The 20,117-nt window shown below is 45.9% G+C and overlaps 1 protein-coding gene across 3 annotated transcripts in view; it reads left to right on the plus strand.

Moving 5' to 3' along the window:
* ADAMTS3 (ADAM metallopeptidase with thrombospondin type 1 motif 3) overlaps window positions 1-20,117 on the plus strand; it is a 375,923-nt gene that overhangs the window by 204,548 nt on the left and 151,258 nt on the right. For all 3 annotated transcript variants that reach the window (XM_063920099.1, XM_063920100.1, XM_063920101.1), the window contains one exon: window positions 12,380-12,573. In XM_063920099.1, coding sequence (XP_063776169.1) covers window positions 12,380-12,573 — 194 coding nt within the window. The remainder of the gene's footprint in view (window positions 1-12,379; window positions 12,574-20,117) is intronic.

A 20,117-nucleotide genomic window follows, 5' to 3' on the forward strand; every position in this document is an offset into this window, starting at 1 on the left:
TATAAAAAAGGGGGCGCTGTCTGCCGTAATGTGTAAAAACGGGGGCGCTGTCTGCCGTAATGTATAAAAACGGGGGCGCTGTCTGCCGTAATTATAAAAATGGGGGTGCTGTCTGTCGTAATCTGTAAAAAGGGGACGCTGTCTGTCGTAATGTGTAAAAAGGGGGACGCTGTCTGCCATAATGTGCAAAAAGGGATCTCTTTTTGAGTATTTTGTGTGTGGCCCTCGAATATTCGCTGGAAGTGTTAAGCGGCCCCCCAGCTGAAATAATTGCCCACCCCTGGAATAGACTGAGGCAGGCCAGGAGGCTTGGTTTTTATACAATAGTTCAAAGCATGAAACAAAGGAAACTGTAATCTCTTCTTTCATAGGTCAAAAGGCTGGTAATTTACAGTACATGAGGGGTCATAGGTCGGTTTGAATAGGTAGGCGATGCCTGGTCCAGGTGCAATTGCAGGTGTTCTCCACTGGGTTCCCGCCGAATATCAAGAGTACAGTAAATACAGTGTGATATTAATAATATTTATCTTACGTCCTAGAGGATGCTGGGGACTCCGTAAGGACCATGGGGTATAGACGGGCTCCGCAGGAGACATGGGCACTATGAAGAAACTTTAGAATGGGTGTGCACTGGCTCCTCCCTCTATGCCCCTCCTCCAGACCTCAGTTAGTTCCTGTGCCCAGAGGAGACTGGGTGCATTACAGGGAGCTCTCCTGAGTTTCTCTGAAAAACAGAATTTTGTTAGGTTTTTTATTTTCAGGGAGCACTGCTGGCAACAGGCTCCCTGCATCGTGGGACTGAGAAGAGAGAAGCAGACCTACTTAAAAATGCTAGGCTCTGCTTCTTAGGCTACTGGACACCATTAGCTCCAGAGGGAGTCGGAACGCAGGTCTCCCCTCGCCGTTCGTCCCAGAGCCGCGCCGCCGTCCTCCTCACAGAGCCGGAAGAAAGAAGCCGGGTGAGTATAAGAAGAAAGAAGACTTCAAAGGCGGCAGAAGACTTCAGATCTTCTCTGAGGTAACGCGCAGCGGTAGCGCTTCGCGCCATTGCTCCCACACACAGCACACACTGCAGGCACGGATGGGTGCAGGGCGCAGGGGGGGCACCCTGGGCAGCAATATTATACCTCTAGGACTGGCTAGTACATATATAGGCTGCGGAGGCAGTATATATTAAAATCCCTCATCAGTATTACAAAATTGAGCGGGACCGAAGCCCGACGCTGGGGGGGCGGAGCTTGATCCCACAGCACTAACCAGTGCCATTTTCTCCACAGAGCACTGCAGATAAGCTGGCTCCCCGAACTCTCCCCTGCTGAACACGGTGACACACGGCAGAAAAGAGGGGGGGGGGGCATTTGTAAGGCGCAGTGAGTGTATTATATACAGATAATTATATATAAAAGCGCTATTTATCTGGGAATTTTGTTTCCAGTGTGAGTTGGCGCTGGGTGTGTGCTGGCATACTCTCTCTCTGTCTCTCCAAAGGGCCTTATTGGGGAACTGTCTCCATATAAACATATCCCTGTGTGTGTGGGGGTGTCGGTACGAGTGTGTCGGCATGTCTGAAGCGGAAGGCTCATCTAAGGAGGAGGTGGAGCAGATGATTGTGGTGTCTCCGTCGGCAACACCAACACCTGATTGGTTGGACATGTGGAATGTTTTAAATGCAAATGTGACTTTATTACATAAAAGGATGGACAAAGCAGAGTCCAGGGAAAAAGCAGGGTGTCAATCCATGGCTTTAGCTGTGTCACGGCCCTTCAGGGTCCCAAAAACGTCCTCTATCCCAAATAGCAGACACTGATACCGACACGGATTCGGACTCCAGTGTCGACTACGATGATGCAAGGTTACACCCAAGGGTGGCCAAAAGTATTCATTATATGATTATTGCAATAAAAGATGTTTTGCATATCACAGATGACCCCTCTGTCCCTGACACGAGGGTGCACATGTTTAAGGAAAAGAAACCCCAGGTAACCTTTCCCCCATCTCATGAGCTAAACAAGTTATTTGAAAAAGCTTGGGAAACTCCAGATAAAAAACTGCAGATTCCCAAGAAGATTTTTATGGCATATCCTTTTCCGGCACGGGACAGGGTACGGTGGGAATCCTCGCCCAGGGTGGACAAGGCTTTAACGCGCTTGTCCAAGAAGGTGTCGCTACCGTCTCCAGACACGGCAGCCCTCAAGGATCCTGCTGATCGCAGACAGGAAACTACCTTAAAATCTATTTATACACATACGGGTACTTTACTCAGGCCGGCAATAGCATCGGCATGGGTATTTAGCGCAGTTGCAGCTTGGACAGATACCTTGTCAGCTGACATTGATACCCTAGATAGGGATACCATTTTATTGACCTTAGGTCACATTAAAGACGCAGTCTTACATATGAAAGACGCTCAGAGAGACGTTGGGCTGCTAGGTTCGAGAGCCAACGCCATGGCAATTTCGGCTAGGCGAGCCCTATGGACGTGCCAATGGACAGGTGATGCCGACTCAAAGAGGCATATGGAGGTTTTACCTTACAAGGGTGAGGTTTTATTTGGGGATGGTCTCGCGGACCTGGTTTCCACAGCTACCACGGGTAAATCTACTTTTTTGCCTTTTGTTCCCCCACAGCAAAAGAAAACTCCACAATATCAGATGCAGTCCTTTCGGTCGCATAAGTCCAGAAGAGGTCGGGGCTCATCCTTCCTCGCCAGAGGTAAGGGTAGAGGGAAAAGAACGCCTGCTACTGCTAGTTCCCAGGAGCAGAAGTCCTCCCCGGCTTCCACTAAATCCACCGCATGACGCTGGGGCTCCACTGAGGGAGTCCGCACCGGTGGGGGCATGTCTTCGACTCTTCAGCCAGGTCTAGGTTCTGTCAGACGTGGATCCTTGGGCGCTGGAAATTGTGTCCCAAGGCTACAAACTGGAATTCGAAGAGGTGCCTTGCCAGCTGCTCCCCCAGAGAGGGAAATAGTATTCGCTGCAATTCAAAAGCTGTGTCAACAGCAAGTGATTATCAAGGTTCCCCTAGTCCAACAGGGGAAAGGGTACTATTCAACCCTGTTCGTGGTCCCGAAACCGGATGGCTCGGTCAGACCCATTTTAAATCTAAAATCCCTAAACCTGTACTTGAAAAAGTTCAAATTCAAGATGGAATCGCTCCGGGCAGTGATCTCCAGCCTGGAAGGGGGGGGGGGATTTTATGGTGTCACTAGACATAAAGGATGCATACCTTCATGTCCCCATATATCCTCCTCATCAGGAGTACCTGAGATTCGCTGTACAGGACTGTCATTACCAGTTTCAGACGTTGCCGTTTGGGCTTTCCACGGGCCCGAGGATTTTCACCAAGGTGATGGCGGAGATGATGGTGCTCCTGCGCAGGCAGGGAGTCACAATTATCCCGTACTTGGACGATCTCCTGATAAAAGCGAGATCGAGAGATCAATTGCTGAAAAGTGTGTCGCTCTCCCTGAGAGTGCTACAACAGCATGGTTGGATTCTAAATCTGCCAAAGTCTCAATTGATTCCAACGACTCGTCTATCATTCCTAGGCATGATTCTGGACACGGAACAGAAGAGGGTTTTTCGCCCAATGGAAAAAGCCCAGGACCTCCAGAACATGGTCAGAGACCTGCTAAAACCAAAAAGAGTGTCTGTTCATCAATGCACTCGAGTTCTGGGAAAAATGGTGGCAGCCTACGAGGCCATCCCCTTCGGCAGGTTCCATGCGAGGACATTTCAGTGGGACCTTCTGGACAAGTGGTCCGGGTCCCATCTACAAACACATCAGAAGATAAGCCAGTCCCCCAGGGCGAGGGTGTCTCTCCTGTGGTGGCTGCAGAGTGCTCACCTTCTAGAGGGTCGCAGGTTCGGCATTCAAGACTGGGTTCTGATAACCACGGACGCGAGCCTCCGAGGATGGGGAGCAGTCACACAAGGTAGGAATTTTCAGGGACTATGGTAAAGCCAGGAGGCTTGTCTAAACATTAACGTACTGGAATTGAGGGCCATATACAACGGCCTACGACAAGCGGAGAATCTTCTTCGCGACCTACCGGTTCTGATTCAATCAGACAACGTCACAGCCGTGGCTCATGTAAACCGCCAAGGCGGGACAAGGAGCAGAGTGGCAATGGCGGAAGCCACCAGGATTCTTCGCTGGGCGGAAAATCACGTAAGCGCTCTGTCAGCAGTCTTCATTCCGGGAGTGGACAACTGGGAAGCAGACTTCCTCAGCAGACATGATCTCCATCCAGGAGAGTGGGGACTTCATCAAGAAGTTTTTGCAGAGATAACAAGTCATTGGGGACTTCCTCAAGTAGACATGATGGCGTCACTCCTCAACAAGAAGCTTCGGAGGTATTGTGCCAGGTCAAGGGACCCTCAGGCAGTAGCGGTGGACGCCCTGGTGACACCATGGGTGTTTCAGTCGGTCTATGTGTTCCCTCCTCTTCCTCTCATCTCAAAAATATTGAGAATCATAAGACGAAAAAGAATGCAGACAATACTCATTGTTCCAGATTGGCCTCGACGGGCCTGGTATTCAGATCTTCAGGAAATGCTCACAGAAGATCAGTGGCCTCTTCCTCTCAGGGAGGACCTGTTGCAGCAGGGGCCCTGCGTGTTCCAAGACTTACCGCGGTTACGTTTGACGCATGGCGGTTGAACACCGAATCCTAGCTGGGAAAGGTATTCCGGAAGAAGTCATCCCTACGCTGATAAAGGCTAGGAAGGAGGTGACGGCGAAACATTATCACCGTATCTGGAGGAAGTATGTATCTTGGTGTGAAGCCAAGAATGCTCCTACGGAAGATTTCCATCTGGGCCGTTTTCTCCACTTTCTACAGACAGGAGTGGATATGGGCCTGAAGTTATGCTCCATTAAGGTACAGATTTCGGCCCTATCTATATTCTTTCGGAAGGAATTGGCTTCTCTTCCAGAAGTCCAGACTTTTGTAAAGGGAGTGCTGCACATCCAGCCTCCTTTTGTGCCCCCAGTGGCACCATGGGACCTTAACGTGGTGTTACGGTTCCTAAACTCTCACTGGTTTGAACCGATTCAGACGGTTGAATTAAAATTTCTCACTTGGATGGTGGTCATGTTGTTGGCCTTGGCATCTGCGAGGCGGGTGTCCGAATTGGCGGCCTTGTCTCACAAGAGCCCCTATCTGATTTTCCATATGGATAGAGCGGAGTTGAGGACTCGTCCTCAATTTTTGCCCAAGGTGGTTTCATCATTTCATATGAACCAGCCTATTGTGGTGCCTGTGGCTACGGGTGACTTGGAGGACTCCAAGTCCCTGGATGTAGTCAGGGCCTTAAAAATCTATGTAGCCAGGACGGCTCGGGTTAGGAAAACAGAGGCACTGTTTGTCCTGTATGCAGCCAACAAACTTGGCGCTCCTGCTTCAAAGCAGACTATTGCTCGCTGGATCTGTAACACGATTCAGCAGGCGCATTCTACGGCTGGATTGCCGTTACCAAATTCGGTAAAGGCCCATTCCACTAGGAAGGTGGGCTCTTCTTGGGCGGCTGCCCGAGGCGTCTCGGCTTTACAGCTTTGCCGAGCAGCTACCTGGTCGGGTTCAAACACTTTTGCAAAGTTCTATAAGTTTGATACCTTGGCTGATGGGGACCTTGCGTTTGCTCAGTCGGTGCTGCAGAGTCCTCCGCACTCTCCCGCCCGGTCTGGAGCTTTGGTATAAACCCCATGGTCCTTACGGAGTCCCCAGCATCCTCTAGGACAGGGCTGGCCAAACCGGTCCTCGAGATCTACCAACAGTTCATGTTTTCCAGGCCTCCTGGAGATCTGTAGAATTGTCAGTTAGGAATGAATGCAGCACATCTTAATTAGTAATGACTACACCTGTGCACCAGCTAGGTGGTCTGGAAAATGTGAACTGTTGGTAGATCTCGAGGACCGGTTTGGCCAGCCCTGCTGTAGGACATAAGAGAAAATAAGATTTTAAACCTACCGGTAAATCTTTTTCTCCTAGTACGTAGAGGATGCTGGGCGCCCGTCCCAGTGCGGACTATTTTCTGCAAGGCTTGTATATAGTTATTGCTTACATAAGGGTTATGTTACAGTTGAAATCAGTCGTTGCCTGATACTGTTTTGTTCATACTGTTAACTGGTTGCGTATATTCCAGGTTATACGGTGTAGATGGTGTGGGCTGGTATGAATCTTGCCCTTGGATTAACAAAAATTCTTTCCTCGTACTGTCCGTCTCCTCTGGGCACAGTTCTCTAACTGAGGTCTGGAGGAGGGGCATGGAGGGAGGAGCCAGTGCACACCCATTCTAAAGTTTCTTTATAATGCCCATGTCTCCTGCGGAGCCCGTTTATACCCCATGGTCCTTACGGAGTCCCCAGCATCCTCTACGGACTAGGAGAAAAAGATTTACCAGTAGGTTTAAAATCTTATTATTCCTGTGCATATCTATGCGCAGGAGCGTGCTACTTTCTGCAAACTGTCATCGGAATATTGCCCTTGAAATACTGTACAGCTGGATACCAAACACCACATCCTAACCTAATTCTGTCCCCTCATATCCTGTAAAGTTGAATCCCTCTGTTGTTATACTTCCAAAGTAAATGTAACTTGCTGGTGTGGTGCGTGTAGGCTATGTGTAAATTATGCACTATGTGGATTAAATGTCAGATATGTCTTTGTAGCTTTTCCATGCGAATGCGTATTCTGCCATATTTACTCATACCACGCGTTAATATGCAGGACTTCGTGAGCCAATATACGCAACCTGCGGCAATGCGCATGCACGGCAGAACAAGCACATGCACGGAGGCCACTCTGTGTGGTGTTTGCACGTGATGCGTGTGGGTATAATATTTTCGACTTCGACAAACTGTTAAACAACAAGGGAATTTTTTACAAACCTTATACAAATGTTATTTTGATTAAAACAACCTGGTACATGAACTACATACAGACTTGCATTAAGTGAAAGAGCAAGTACAGTAAATGGATATTTCCTATCACCTTATTGTAGTGACTTCCTGTTAAATTGGCAATAAAACAAATACAGTGGTTGTGGCAAAAAAAAAAAGTACACAAAAGATAACATTTGCATTAACTTTTTAGTGTGTTGCATCTAATTAGAAACTATAGACCAGTTAATTTAAGGAGAAACTGCAAATCACTGTCATATATAGCATCAATGTGTGCATAGGGGTCTATTCAATTCAAGTCGGAATTCCCAACTTGTCGGAAAAAGTGCAGTTTCCAACAATTTAAGGTCGTATCCAGATTCAACCTATTCAATCAAACTGCCGTTAATCCGACAAGTCAGAAATTCCGACTTGTCGGAAAACACGTGGATCGGCGGATTAGCTGCGGATCAACGTGTTTTGTCGGATTCGCGGCCAAATCCGACAGGCTTTTAAAAAAGTCAGATTGGCATTGTTGGGAACGGCCAAAACCTGTCTGAGTTGGTCGCAAATTGAGTACTGAAATGTCGTATCTTGTCGTATCCTTTCCTTCGGAAAGGATCCGACATCAATTGAATAGACCCCATTGACTCTTAAGTGTATGCATTTTTTATAGGTTCCATATTCCTGTATGGGGCAGTGTTGTATATGATTATAGTGCATATAAAATAATAGTGATGCACTCATTCATGTATATTATACATAATACTGCCCCCTTGTGGGAATAAGACCTATTTGGAAGCTTGCCTCAATTGAAATAATCATGCAATAGGCTACAGTATGTAACAATTTTGCACACATAACATTATGGTAACAATTGCTGTTGTGGGGAAAAGAAAAAGGGTTAATATGTGTTGTTGTTTTTTTTTGTACAAGTGAATAGTCTGTTTAGCACTTCTATCAGTAGAATTATGCCTTTATTTCTTGTTAGACCTGTACTTCCCTGTTTTTCCTATTTAACTGTTTAATTACATTACTTTTTTTGCAACAACAATTGAATATCAGTTTGAAGTTACATTATTTTTAGGTTTATTGTAGCTCAAAACACTAGAATTGTAAGTTAACCTGCATATAATAAAAATAACACCATTCGAATACTCTAAACCAGTGCTTCCCAAACGCGGTCCTCAAGGCAACCCAACAGTCCAGGTTTTAGGGATATCACTGCTTGTACACAGATGGTATAATTAGACTGATTGAGGTACTATCTTAGACTATTGAGGGCTATCTTAACAGCATCATATACCCAGGGCAAAGCAATGCACTGGGGCCCTACACACCAATTCACGGGGGATGAATGACTGTCAGCACTCTGGTGGATACAGATGTGTCCTCACACATCTTTCCTAAAAATTGCTGCATGGTGTCTCATTGTCGTAATGCGTATGCATCATGGCATAGCGTACCGCCAGCATCCCTTTGTTGTGCTGAAATTTGCGGGAGCATGCATACGCATGCTTTCGCGAATGCCGCAGACAAAAACTACATCTAAGAACGGGTTGCAGGAGCAGAGCTCCCCGCTGCCCGACCCAACTAAGTGCCTCTTATATTGGCCAGTGGGGGCACTGTTCTCCCGCTGCCTGCGGCCGCAATGTGTATGTTTCCCGAAAGAGTACACAAGCTCCCGCTACAGTATGTAATGCCGGGACTAGCAAGCTGCGATGTGAACACATCGCAGGAAAGATGTGTGAGGACACACATGTAGCTCCTGTTGGTAGCCATTCACTGGCTGGCTGCAGGCTGGTAGGCAGGTAGAGAATGTTCTCTTGTCGCTCTGATTTTGTGACCACCACCCACCACTGCTCAAAGGCCCCTAGAATTGTGGGGCACTGGACAGCTGCCCAGTGTGCCTATACGTTAAGATGGCACTGACATGTACCTAAGCATGGATATCCCTAAAACCTGGACTGTTAGGGTGCCTTGATGACCAGTGCTCTAATTAAAAGTCTATTCTGATTAAAGGCTTACTTTTTATGAAATTACTTGTAACTTTTAATATTTGTCAAGGATGAAATGGTCTGCTAATCTTGTCATCTTTGTGGTTCTAACTATAGGTGTATGCACAAGAAATATTTCTAACAGTTTGTCTTTCAAACATAGCAACAGAATAAATGTTCTTTATAAAGGTATGTGCATAACATGGAGTATTTATAGTACATTCCCACGGGATGCAGTAGTGCACCACCTACTTTAACCAGTTCAAAACAATTTTTAGAACAGGAGCCAGTGTGTGAATTTACCACCTATATGCTATCACACTGTTCTTCTAAAGCATGAGTTTGCACTGTGATATTTGGTTACATCTTGTTATTCATAGCAGTCACCAGGTTAATGTATTGAACACACCATCAAGGGGGACTTCTCAAGTAGAAGACAGAAAACATTGTTAATGTAAACGTACTGATTCCTGTAAAAGGCAGATTTTTTGAAGTGGAGTATAGAAAAAAAATGTATGATTGTAAATCCTGAGAACATATGTTGTGTTGTGTTCTGTGCTTTAGTTTATTTTAAATCCTTGTCGCTGTTTTCCACTTTTGAGAATATGAAAAAAATACATATAGTTTATGTTAGAAATTATGTTAAAGTATATTGCTGAAAAAATAAAATGACAGTGGCTTTGAGCATCCATAAGCAAATTACAAAAGCTAGTTAGGTACACATTTGTTATGAATCTCTACATAAAATGGTAGTGTCATCTTAATGTCATCTTCACTACACCAAATTAATGGTTTAGTAGTTCAATCAATATACTGCAAATTAAGTACATCTTTTACACATCATCCATTACATATTTACAGTTATTATCTATATCCATTACGTGTAAGACAGTATGCCTATCGTCAGGTGCTAGGGTGTTTGGCGCCCCCCTGCAAACTATAAATTTGCGCCCTCCCATACTTTACAAAGGGACAGTGCGCGCCTTTGGTGCACACTGAAAAAGGAGTGTGGTCTTACACGGAAGGGGCATGACCACACAATAGTACCCCCATTTCAAATTACACCACAGTAGCACAATCTTATTCACATAACACCACACGTAGTAGTGCTTCTTATACACAAAATCCCCCCTGTAGTAGTGCCGCTTACACAAAATCCCCCCTGTAGTAGTGCCACTTACACAAAATCCCCCCTCTAGTAATGCTGCTTACACAAATTCCCCTTAAGTAGTGCTGCTTACACAAAGTCCCCCCTGTAGTAATGCCGCTTACACAAATCCCCCTTGTAATAGTGCCGCTTACACAAAATCCCCCCTGTAGTAGTGCTGCTTACACAAATCACCCCTGTAGTAATGCCGCTTGCACAAAATCCCCCCTGTGGTAGTGCCGCTTACACAAATCACCCCTGTAGTAGTGCCGCTTACACAAATCACCTCTGTAGTAGTGCCGCTTATACAAATCTCCCCTGTAGTAGTGCCGCTTACACAAATCCCCCCTGTAGTAGTGCCGCTTAAACAAAATGCCCCCTGTGGTGGTGCCGCCTACACAAAATCCCCCCTGTAGTAGTCCCGCTTACACAAAATCCCCCCTGCAGTAGTGCCGCTTACAGAAATCCCCTATAGTTATGCCGCTTGCACAAAATCCCCCCTGTAGTAGTGCCGCTTACACAAATCACCCCTGTAGTAGTGCCGCTTACACAAATCCCCCCTGTAGTAGTGCCGCTTAAACAAAATGCCCCCTGTGGTGGTGCCGCCTACACAAAATCCCCCTTGTAGTAGTCCCGCTTACACAAAATCCCCCCTGCAGTAGTACCGCTTACAGAAATCCCCCTATAGTAATGCCGCTTACACACATTTTGCCCACCCGGTCACAAAGATACACACACACACACACACACACACACACACACACACACACACACACACACACACACACAGAAACAGATAAACACACACACATACATGCACACAGATACACACTTACACACAGATACACACATACACAGACATACACATACACTTTCTCAAGCTCACTCACTCTCTTTACATTTTCTTACCAAAATTAAGTCTGGCTGGCTGTTGCAGTCCATCCTCCTGTTCCTCCTCATGATCAGCCTGGTCCCGTGTAGCTCCACCCCTCCGTTCAGGGTAGCTCCAACCCCTTTTTGGGTCTTCCTCCACAGTGTGCTGTCACACAGTCAGGGAGGGGGAGAGGAAGCTGAAAGCTGCCGGCGCCGCTGCCTGTCACAGTGTGACAGGTACAGCAGCCGGCAGCAGCAGGGGGACAGGCGGCGCAGTAGCGGGGATGCAGGGCAGGCAGAGCGCCTCTCCTCCCTGGCGCCTACCTGCACTGTATCCCTTTGCTGAGCGGGTAGTGCTGAGCCTGCCCATCGTGCACTACCATTGATCCTTTTGCATTACATACTTTTTCTAGTTATTTTTGTTATCACTACTTCATTTGTTGCAGGTTCTGGTTCTAGGTTATTAGGCATTTGTGTAGCAGATGTTATTCAGGGAATGGCAATTAATTACATGGTTTTGGAAGGTTGGTGGTAAATAAAAATTGTGTATGGGCCTGATTATTATGGGTCGCTATTGAGGCTGATATAGCGATGTTCGCAAGTCTGCTATTAAAATTTGCATGTGAAGAGCCACCCAGAAAGGATAAAAGATGCCCACCGATGCATTCGAAAATCTGCGTATAAATTAGCAGATTCGCAATGCATGAGCACCACCGACGTGTGGCTGACTGCAGCATACTCAACTCACAGTCGCATCGGGTGCCATGTGTTTGAACGCAGCATTCACAGATGACGTCAGATGCACTCCTCGAAAACAGTCATGACACACCTGCGTTTTCCCAACCACTCCCCTCAAATGCTATGTGACCACCCACAAATGGTCACTTCCTGTCAATTGTGCTGTATACGCCAGACAATCGCATTTTGGCCTTCGCATTTTTGGCATTCGCAGCGCAAGCGCAGTCTGCCGATAATCGCTCACTGCGTGCAATCTCACACTAATGTCATGGTACAGTAGGTGGGGCAAAGTCATTGGCATTTCTATAATGGGTGCAAATGTGTGTGGTGCACACAAGCCTCTGGGTCCAGGGGAGTCCCACACCGCACACGCTGCACCCATATTTAATACTTACCTTTCCGGAGTCCAGCGTCAGGGGTTGCCATTGCGGCAAATATCGCAGCCAAAATGGCTACCACGCATGCGCAGTAGTTAAATCGGTCTCTGGAACATGGTGTGCACATGCTCACTAGACTCCGGCAAATGCCATGCAGAGGAGGGGTACCCCCTTCTCTGCTGAAATGCCCCCGTACAGAGTGTGTACAGGGGGCGTGAGTACTATTAAGTGCTATTTATGTATAACCACTATCGTTGTCTAGCAGTCTCCCACATGCTTGTACTGTACAGAATTATTATTTCTTTTATCCTTACACTATTTCTGGGCATTTGAAAGAAAACTGTTTCTTATGTGTGTTGCAGACTTTTCTGGCCTTGAAGATTTGGACAGTGTTTACAGCAGCGTTGAGCGACAAGTCAATGACACTCTGAGACAGCGCAGACACACAACTGACAATGATTACAACATAGAAGTATTGCTTGGGGTGGACGACTCTGTTGTCAGGTTCCATGGTAAAGAGCATGTTCAGAACTACCTCCTTACTCTCATGAACATAGTGAGTATTGCATTATTATCACCATTAATGTACTGACCTTTCCTCTATGATATAAAAAGTGTAGCAAGTGTCAAATTGAGTCAGGATTGAAAGGTGCAGTGCGCTGCAAGGATATTTTTACTGTGAGAGGTTAGTCAGCATGGGAAGATGCTCATGAAACAATGTTGCATAACTTGACATACAACATAAAACTGAGCAGATCCGCCATCTGCTCATTTTTATGAATGGAGTGTTTATGTGCTTAGCTATGGCAAAGAGAAACTGAGAAAGCCAGCTCACGAACTGTAAATCCAAATGGCATACAAATAAAATCCAGAATTTGTCCAAAAGGGCCTCCTACAAAAACGTCTATTTATTTTGGCACAACTTAATCAAACAAACTTGGCCATGGCCAGAAAAATGATATGGTGGTCCAGCAGAGGTTTTACCATGGGGAAATGGGATGGTTGGGATGGGGTGAGGTTTGGGAAGGGGGGGGGGGGGGGGGGGCGGGTTTCATGGCAGATTCAGTGATAGGCAATAAAGTAATGGGCAAATGAACCCTGAATAACCTAATCTCCAGAAGAGACAACTGCGATGGGTTAAAATATGAGCCCCAAAACTATACTACAGTATTAACTTTGCACTGAGTCTCCCTACTGCCCATTAGACATTTCTGTTTGCGAACTTAGAACAGTACCACTTATATAATGTGATCTCCATGCTACAATGAATGAAACAAAGTGTATTTTTTTCAAGTTTTGTGAAAGCTTGGGCAACGTTTCCTTTCCCCCTTTTGGGACTCTATCAGTGTGTGCAAGTCCAGCACTTGCATTTCTCATGCCAGCAGACTAAAAAAGGGTCACAGCGTAACCACATCTAGTCACTTAATCGTTACCATTTAGCACTTAAGATCTCAAGGAAATAAGATTGATGTACCTCCTGAGCTGGCATGGGTTTGGGAAGTGGAGGAGATCAGGATGAGTAGGCCTCAATGTGAGTTAATGTTCTGAATCACTCGGTAAAATGTTCTGAATGCGTTTCGGTAAAAGACAATACACTGATTATCATCATCCTCATTGCTTTTATGTAAGGTACCATAGATTCTGCAACTCCAGACAGTCATGATGTAAAACACAAGAAAAAAACACTAAATATGGATGTAACATAACATACAAATGATATAAAATTATACAAACTAAAAAAAATACAGCTTCTAATTAGGGGATTCACTGCACACACCTTTGAACTTATACTTAAAAATTCAATGTCAGTACAAGAATATCAACAAATTTAAGAGCTAGAATCGGATTGGTTTATTATATATTAAAATTAAGTACTAAAACACATGAATGTGTTAACAACATAGAAAATTGTAACTGACCTAACATTCCAACAAAAAAATGGATTAGTTGTCATTGTATTAATTCCCTTCACTGAAAAACAGCTTCAGGCCATTATCTATCCTTCGCCAATCTTTACCCTTGATAGTACGCATTCAGGGGCAAGAAGCACTCTTTTGGCATCTGCCAATCCCAAATTGGCTTTACACCACTCCAGCTGACATTTGGCCGTGGACATGGTGGTCTTAGGCTTGTGTTCGGCTGCTCAGTCTTGAAAACCCAATCCATTAAGCTTCCCCCATACAGTCCATGTGCTGACGTTACTTCCAGGTTCTGGGCTAGATTTATCAAGCCTTGGAGAGGGATAAATTGCACGGTGATAAAGTACCAACCAATCAGCTTTTAACTGTCATTTTTCAAACACAGCATGTAACATGGCAGTTAGGAGCTGATTTGCTGGTACTTTATCACCGTGCAATGTATCACTCTCCAAGGCTTGATAAATCAGGGCCTCAGTTTGGAAGTCAGAGTGTTGCAACCAGGAACAGATTATTTTTATGAGATTTAGAGGTCCAATTGTGTGAGCTTGTTTGGACTTACACTTGTTGGCTAAGTTGTTGTTTTTTTCCCCCACTAGACATTTCTACTTTACAGTAGCAGCACTTACATTGGACTAGGGCAGAAATTCAGCAACATGAATTGTTGGAAAGGTGGCATCATATGACGGTTCCATGCTGAAAGTCACTGCGCTCTTCAGTACGATCCATTCTACTGCTAATATTTGGCTTTGGATATAGGGCCTAATTCAGACCGATCGTTGCAACGGCAGCGATTGCAGTCTGAAGCCCTGCGGAAGCGCACTGCATGTGCGCACCCTGTGAGTCCCAGTAAGATGCAAAAGCATTTCAGGGCAGCGATCAGGCAGAGGCAGTCATGGTGCGGGAGGGGGCGTACCCCTTTGTGATGCAGGCGTGTCCAGAGCACTGCGGAGTGGGACGTGGCGGCTGCCTGATGTCACATGAAGCCGATGCGACCCAGAATGCGGCGGGTAGCCAGCTGCCAATGCAGCTAGGCTGCATAGGTAGGGAGCTACTTGGTGGGTGCAAAAGCATCACCGCCATGCGATTCTTTCGCATCCGTGTGGAGGGGTAGGGCCTGACATGCGGGGTGGACTAGCCCCGTGCTGGGCGTCCCCTCCGCATATCCGAGAAACTGATCGTAGATGTGCTAAATTTAGCACATCTATGATCAGGTCTGAATCACCCCCATTGTTTGGCTGTATGATTGATATTACGCTTCCTCTCATCTATTGGGGTAGCAGAACTGGCCACACACACTAATTAGAAAGAGTATCCGCATACCTTTTGCCCAAGTACTGGATCACCTGAATCCTAATCCCCATCAATATTCTTCCACCACACTCGGCCCCACAGGCCAAATTTTTCAAAGCCTCTTTGTATTACAATTTAGCCTTTAGTGAGCTACACCCAACTTCTGGGTGAACAATGCCACCCCCTATAAATGCGTAACATAAGCACCTCTATTACACTGCTTAGGTTCCCAATTAATACTTTATTAGCTGCCTGATACTTAGTAATGGTACAGTATGTCATGACTGTAGTTTTGTGAACCCGGCGTATATGTGAAGTCTGTGCGGGTAACTGGAGAACTGTGTGTGTATTGGCTGGTCTGTGGAAATCAGTGAGATGAAGAGCTCAATGAAGACTATGGACGATGAAGTTGGTACAAAAAGTAAGATTTAATGGAGTAACGATAATTCACAGAGGCTGAGGTTACCCCAATGACTGAACTGAAGAATGGAGTTAATAATTGTAAAACGATGCTGTAGCACTCTGTATGAAGGACAATGACTGTGGCTGTGACTGTAAGACGAGGCTGAAGAAGAACTGAAGACTGTGACTTTAAGACAAGACTAAAGAGTACTGTGACTGTGTCTTTAAGACGAGACTGAAGAATACTGCGACTGTGTCTTTAAGATGAGACTGAAGAATACTGCGGCTGTATCTTTAAGATGAGACTGAAGAATACTGTGGCTATGTCTTTGAGACAAGACTGAAGAATACTGCGGATGTGTCTTTAAGACAAGACTGAGAATACTGCAGTCTCATCTTTAAGATGAGACTGATACTGGATATAACTGGTAACACAACTGTAAGCCGAACTGGGTAGCAAAAGAGAAGATTTTTTACAGGAACTAAGGTGATAGTGTTACCTCTTAGGGAGCTCAGCTGCTAAGCTCACACTGAGCTGTGTGACTCAAGGAACTGGCAGCTTCTGTAACACAAGTCTCTTTACTTATACTTCCTGGTCCTTGGTAATTGATGAACAGGGTCAGGTGATTCAGGGAGTCTCAGACTGGCACGGGATTGGATAGCTCATGGTCAGGTGATCATACCCTGTCATGTCAATACTCCAGGTTAGGCTCTGATGTGGAGTGAGGCCTAGCAGGCCGGAAAAACACTGAAGCCCAAATTCCTAAAAATAGCAGAGGATGCTGGCTTTTAGGCCCAAACAGACAGAGAGGGGAGGGGTTGCAAATCCCACCACTACATTTGCCTTCAGCACACTAAAAAATTACCTGTAACCATACCTGAACCTATCTGGTAATAGAAATTCAGAGAATTCATTTACACATGTTTGCAAACACATGTTTAAGCTGCTGCACCACTTCACGGCTTCTCCGATGTCAGCAGTCCTAACACTACACAATGTCAGTGCCCACATAGGGCCATGTAATTTGTCACAGTAGGCCTCATGATAAAGGCTATTACTAAAACACATCCAGACAGAGAGCTAACTTACCCCGGAGCCACCCCCAGGATCTCCCATTGGCACTACAAGGAACAGCATGCCTTCCAAATGCTGCTCTTATTAAATGCCTCTCGCACACAAGCAGACAAACAATGGTAAATGCTCGATCATTTCTGGAGATAATGATGTTTCAGGTGCTGGAAAGGGGGAGGGGTCACAGACAAACAGACAGAGAGGCCCAAACACCAGAGAGCTAAGCCCAGTGGAGAATGTATCTGGTGACCACTGGAGTCAGAGAGGCATATAGTATAATGACAACAATGACTGATGTGTAGGCCCAGCATAGAGAGACTTGCTGAATTCAGCATTCACGCAGAAGGTTAATTAACACAGGTGCAGCTCATTAACTCTCACCTTCCAGGCAGAGAACTCAGCACTCAGGGAACTCATGGTACTGGCAAGCTGTTTAACCCAGTGAGCAGAAAAGACGCAGGATCCAGGACAGATGGCTGACGTAAATCACCAAACATGAGAAATACAGTCAAGTTCATGACAGTACCCCCCTCTCCAAGAGTGAACTCCGGACACCCATCTTGAAACCTAGAGGAACTTGAAGAATAACTTGCACACAAAGATTCAGAAAAGTGGAAACCAGAGGTACTTGAAACAAAGCTTTAGCTGGATTCCTTAGAAGTCTTCCCGATCTTCATCTTCTGAACAGGTAGACCATCCATCATTGACAAAACTGGACTTTTCTTCATCTGAAAGGACTGTGGAATAAACTGTAGAAAGTTCCTTTCCTGGATTTGAAGTGCGAGAAGATTGGGCTTTCAAAGCTAGCACTCCACTGAGGCTTAAATTAAATCTTGTTCTATAGTAAGGACCTTTCATACAGAGACCTGTAGACCTTTTTGGTAATTCTGGAACCTCCTCATGCGTGAAAGCATAACTGGGAAGTACAGGATCTCCCATATCATAACCTGAGTCATCAACAAATTCACTTTCAAAGTCCAAGTCCAATGTGAGCATGGGTATCTTTTTGTTAGGAGTAACGACATCCGAGGCATACGATGATTCAATTAACTTGGAGCCATGCTAGGAATCTGGAGTGGAATAAAAGGAAATATAACCAACTCTTAAATCAACAGGCTGTTGTCTTTGAACTGTCTCAGATGTTTTCCAGTTCTTGGCATTTTTGAAGTTCCTAATTTATTATTATTATTATTATTATCCTTTATTTATATGGTGCCACAAGGGTTCCGCGGCGCCCAATTACAGAGTACAGAAATAATCAAACAGGAAAACAGCAACTTACAGTTGATGACAGTATAGGACAAGTACAGGGTAAATAAACATAGTTACATCAGCAGATGAAACTGGAATAAGTATCAGGTGGCAGAAGACTGCTGGATGTGGTACAGTTGAAGATTATTAAAGTAAGACAAAGGATAAGCACATGAGGGAGAGGGCCCTGCTCGTGAGAGCTTACAATCTAAAGGGGAGGGGTAGACAGACATGGGTGACACAGATGGGGTACATAGAGAATGTGGAACAGAGGCTTAGGATGAGATTTGGCCGGGTTTGGTGAAGAAGTGGGTCTTGAGAGCCCGTTTGAAGTTTTGTGGAGAGTCTGAGGGGGAGAGGTAGGGAATTCCAGAGAAGTGGTGCAGCACGTGAAAAATCTTGGAGGTAGGAGTGGGAGGAAGTAATCCGTAGGCAGGAGAGTCGTCGTGCATTAGCAGAGCGAAGAGGACGGGTGGGAGTGTAAAGGGAGATAAGGTCAGAGATGTAGGTGGGAGAGGAGTGGGTGAGGGCTTTGTAAGCGAGTGTGAGAAGCTTGAAATGGATTCTGAAAAGGAAGGGGAGCCAGTGAAAGTCTAGTAGGAGAGGAGAGGTAGACGTAGTGCGTTTGGTGAGGAAAATGAGCCGGGCAGCAGCATTGAGGATATATTGAAGTGGAGAGAGGTGTTTGTCAGGAATGCCAGTCAGGAGGAGATTACAGTAGTCCAGTCTGGAGATGACCAGTGAGTGGATAAGAGTCTTAGTAGCATCCTGGGTCAGAAAGGGTCTGATCCTGGAAATAATTTTTAGATGAAAATGGCAGGTTTGTGAGAGGTGCTGAATGTGTGGTTTGAAGGAGAGGGAGGAGTCAAGGATTACTCCAAGACAGCGCACTTGGGGGCTAGAGGAGATAGTAGTGCTATCAATAGATAATGAGATTGTAGGAGGTGAGGTTATGCGGGAGGGAGGGAAGATGATCAGCTCGGTCTTAGACATGTTAAGTTTAGGAAAGCACTGGGACATCCAGGAAGAGGTAGCAGAGAGACAGTTGGAGATACGAGTGAGGAGAGCAGGGGAGAGGTCTGGAGAGGAAAGATAGATTTGGGTGTCATCAGCATAGAGATGATATTGGAAGCCAAAAGAACTAATGAGCTTACCTAGTGAGGATGTATAGAGAGAGAAGAGAAGAGGACCAAGGACATAACCTTGGGGTACACCTACAGTTAGTGGAAGTGAGGCGGAGGTGGAGTCATGAGAGGAGACAGAGAATGAACGGTGTGAGAGGTAGGAAGACAGCCAAGAGAGGGCAGTGTCACGCAGACCAATGGAGTGAAGGATTTGCAGTAGGAGAGGTTGGTCCACAGTGTCAAAAGCAGCAGAGAGATCAAGTAGAATAAGTATAGAGTAGTGTCCCTTAGATTTAGCAGCATGGAGGTCATTGCATACTTTTGTAAGGGCAGTTTCAGTGGAGTGAAGAGGACGGAAGCCAGACTGGAATGGGTCTAGTAGTGAGTGTGAGGAAAGAAAGGAAATAAGGCGGTTGTAGACAATACGCTCAAGGAGTTTGGAGGCAAAAGGGAGGAGAGAGATGGGTCGGTAGTTGGAAAGAGTGTTTGGATCAAGGGTAGGTTTTTTAAGAATAGGAGAGATGAGTGCATGCTTGAAGGCAGAGGGGACAGTGCCTGATGAGAGGGATAGATTGAGAAGGTGGGAAAGATGGGAACAAGCAGAAGGAGAGAGGTAGCGGAGGAGGCAGGAGGGGATAGGGTCAAGTGGGGAGGTGGTGAGGGGACAGGAATGAATGAGGGCCATGACTTCCTCTCCAGATGCATGGGAGAAAGATGTCAGAGTTGGTGGGAGGGATGGGGAGGGGTGGTAAGGGATGGGAGAAAGCTGGTTACTGATGGTCTGGTGTGATGTGATGTCCTTACGTATGGAGTCAGTTTTGGATGTGAAGTAAGTGGCAAAGTCAAGAGCAGAGAGTGAGGAAGGGAGGTTCATCAAGGCATTAACTTGCTCAGAAAGTGATGGGTCAGAAAACGGAGCATTGGATGAATGTTCTGAAGACTGAGTGGAGGATGAAATTGGACTCAAGGAAACAGATGCCATTGAAACAACCTTAGACTGAGGTGCACATTCTAACTTTAAGTTAATAGCCTTGGTATTTTT

Source organism: Pseudophryne corroboree, chromosome 1, assembly GCF_028390025.1.
Source record: "Pseudophryne corroboree isolate aPseCor3 chromosome 1, aPseCor3.hap2, whole genome shotgun sequence".
NCBI classification, from domain to species: domain Eukaryota; kingdom Metazoa; phylum Chordata; class Amphibia; order Anura; family Myobatrachidae; genus Pseudophryne; species Pseudophryne corroboree.